At 45.0% G+C, this 2,458-nt stretch overlaps 1 protein-coding gene across 1 annotated transcript in view; it reads left to right on the top strand.

Moving 5' to 3' along the window:
* Nucleotides 1-1,703: 1,703 nt before the first annotated feature.
* The window catches only part of stx8 (syntaxin 8), a gene marked incomplete at its 3' end in the record, with an annotated part of 40,249 nt that continues 39,494 nt past the window's right edge, over nucleotides 1,704-2,458 (top strand). The window contains exon 1 of the mRNA XM_080522898.1: nucleotides 1,704-1,794. Coding sequence (XP_080379024.1) covers nucleotides 1,778-1,794 — 17 coding nt within the window. The 5' untranslated portion in view covers nucleotides 1,704-1,777. The remainder of the gene's footprint in view (nucleotides 1,795-2,458) is intronic.

Raw genomic sequence — 2,458 nt, 5'->3', positions numbered from 1 at the left:
ATAACATACAATACATAACCATCTCATTGCTTCAAACAACACAACATTAACAGTGATTATGTCAAACCCCAAACGTTCACTTCACTCAAATCTGACAAAGTACATAACACTGTACTATGCTTGACTTGACTTATGCCGTTGGATCTCTTGCAGAGCAAAGGCCATCAACGACTCTTCTCCATCCATCACGGCTCTGGGCTTTCTTTTCCACCTCTCCCCAGCTGGTACCCTGCCTCTTCAACTCCGCCTCCAGCTGTTTCTGGGCCTTCCTCTTTTCCGCTTTCCCTGTGGGTTCCATGTCAGGGCCTGTCGTGTGATGGTAGCTGCTGGTTTGCGCAGGGTGTGACCAATCCATCCCCACTTCCGTCTCCTGATCTGGCTCTCTACTGGCTCCTGGCTCCCTCTCTGCCACAGTTCCTTATTACTGATTTTATCTGGCCACCTGATTTTGAAGATGCGCCTCAGACAGATGTTGATGAAAGTCTGGATTTTCTGCAATGTTTTCTTTGTCATTCTCCATGTTTCTGAGCCATAGAGAAGGACACTTTTGACATTAGAGTTAAAGATGCGCACCTTCGTTGGAGTAACTATTTCCCTTGAGGCCCAGATGTTCTTCAGGATGATAAATGTTGCTCTGGCTTTGCCTACCCTAGCAGTGACATCACTGTCTGTGCCACCCTGCTTGTCAATGACGCTGCCAAGGTAGGTGAAGGAGTCAACTTCTCTGATGGGTCTGTCGTCTATGATGACGGGGGTGGTGTTCGGGGTGTTAATCCTCATCAGTTTGGTCTTTTCCTTGTTCATCCTGAGGCCTGCTGCAAGGGATGTGATTGAAAGCTGGGTGGTCTTGTCCTGCATGTAGTTATAGCTGTGTGACAGGAGTGCCAGGTCGTCAGCAAAATCAAGGTCATCAAGCTGTGACCAGAGGGTCCATTGATTGATTGAGAATTGATTGAGAACTTTATTAGAAGATTTGCAGAAGTATGTACATGAAAGTACATATTACATACAAGGTCAACTAACAGGATAAAAACCCAAGAAAGCCACTGGCTTATTTCAATTGGGGTCCTTGATACTGTATGCCTTCCTTCTTGCCCGCTGTGATGGTCTTCATTATCCAGTCTATGACCAGGAGGAACAAGAAGGGTGACAGTAGACATCCCTGTCGCACTCCGGTCTTGACCTCGAAACTGTCTGACGTCTGGCCTGCATGTAAGACCCTGCAAGTCATTCCCTGGTAGGTGTTCTGGACCAGGGAGATGATCTTCTCAGGGACTCCGTAGTGCCTCATTAGTTTCCACAGTGTCTCTCTGTCCACGCTATCAAAGGCCTTTTCGTAATCTACGAAATGTATGAATAGGGAGGAGTTCCACTCTATAGATTGTTCCACTATGATGCGTAGTGTGGCAATCTGGTCGGCACAGGATCTGTTACTCCTAAAACCTGCCTGCTGGTCTCGAAGTAGGGGATCAACTGCAGTTCTCATTCTCTCCAGTAACACTCTGTTCAGGACTTTGCCTGGTACTGAAAGAAGCATGATTCCCCTGTAGTTGTTGCAGCAGGTTAGGTCTCCTTTCTTTGGAACTGTACTATGCTGTTCTATGCTAATTGACAAAAGTAAGTTGCGTTCTTTTTTTCATTCGGGAACATTGTCCCTTACAGGACGCGGTTGTGACGTATCACCCAAAACAAGCAGAGCTGACAGCTGATCACCCAGTCTGAGGAGGAAATAACCATTTTTAACCACCAACCACTATTAACTGTAACTCTCGTCAACATGTCTCAAGATCCCTGGTAAGTGGCTCTTTAGATTGCAACGATGAATAGGTTTATATCTATTATAGATCGGATGCAGAGATACACATTTAAACCGTGATCGCTTTGTCATCAGCTGATCCTGTCTTTCTGCTGGCATTAGCATTATGCTAGCTAACTGCACTAGCTGACTGTTGTGTATGATGTCTCACGTTTGGCCATATCTGTTGCTAGATTAGCTTGTCTTACCATCTCAGTACATAGCTTAAGGTGGCATTCCTTTTGACTGTCAGCTTTAGGTGGGTATGATGACAGTCAGTCTGCTATGGAACCAGCTGCAGGTTAGCATTCACAGCAGGGACCAGGAAAGGAAGTCAATAATTGTCGTCACATGCCTAACCCTAAACCCTGGTGTAGCCTAATGTCAGGCATGAGCTCAAGCAAAGTCAGATCTTGTGATTCCGATCAGAAAAGAGGGAAACTCAAATGCCAGAGCTTTCACTGTAACACAGTAGTAGACATACAGTATATATGTACCATGAGGGTACCATGTAACCCTGCAATATGTACATTCTTGTGTTAGGTTCATATACTGTATATAAGTTACTAGTTCATTATGTTTATAAAAGTACACAGTTACATGCAAACTCCCCCCTGTGAATAGGCCATATAGTGTATAGAAGTACAGAAGTTACATAATAGA

Source organism: Nansenia antarctica (genome assembly GCF_963989245.1).
Source record: "Nansenia antarctica genome assembly, chromosome: 2".
In the NCBI taxonomy this organism is placed as follows: Eukaryota; Metazoa; Chordata; class Actinopteri; order Argentiniformes; family Microstomatidae; genus Nansenia; species Nansenia antarctica.
This window is presented reverse-complemented; position numbering and strand designations above follow the sequence as displayed.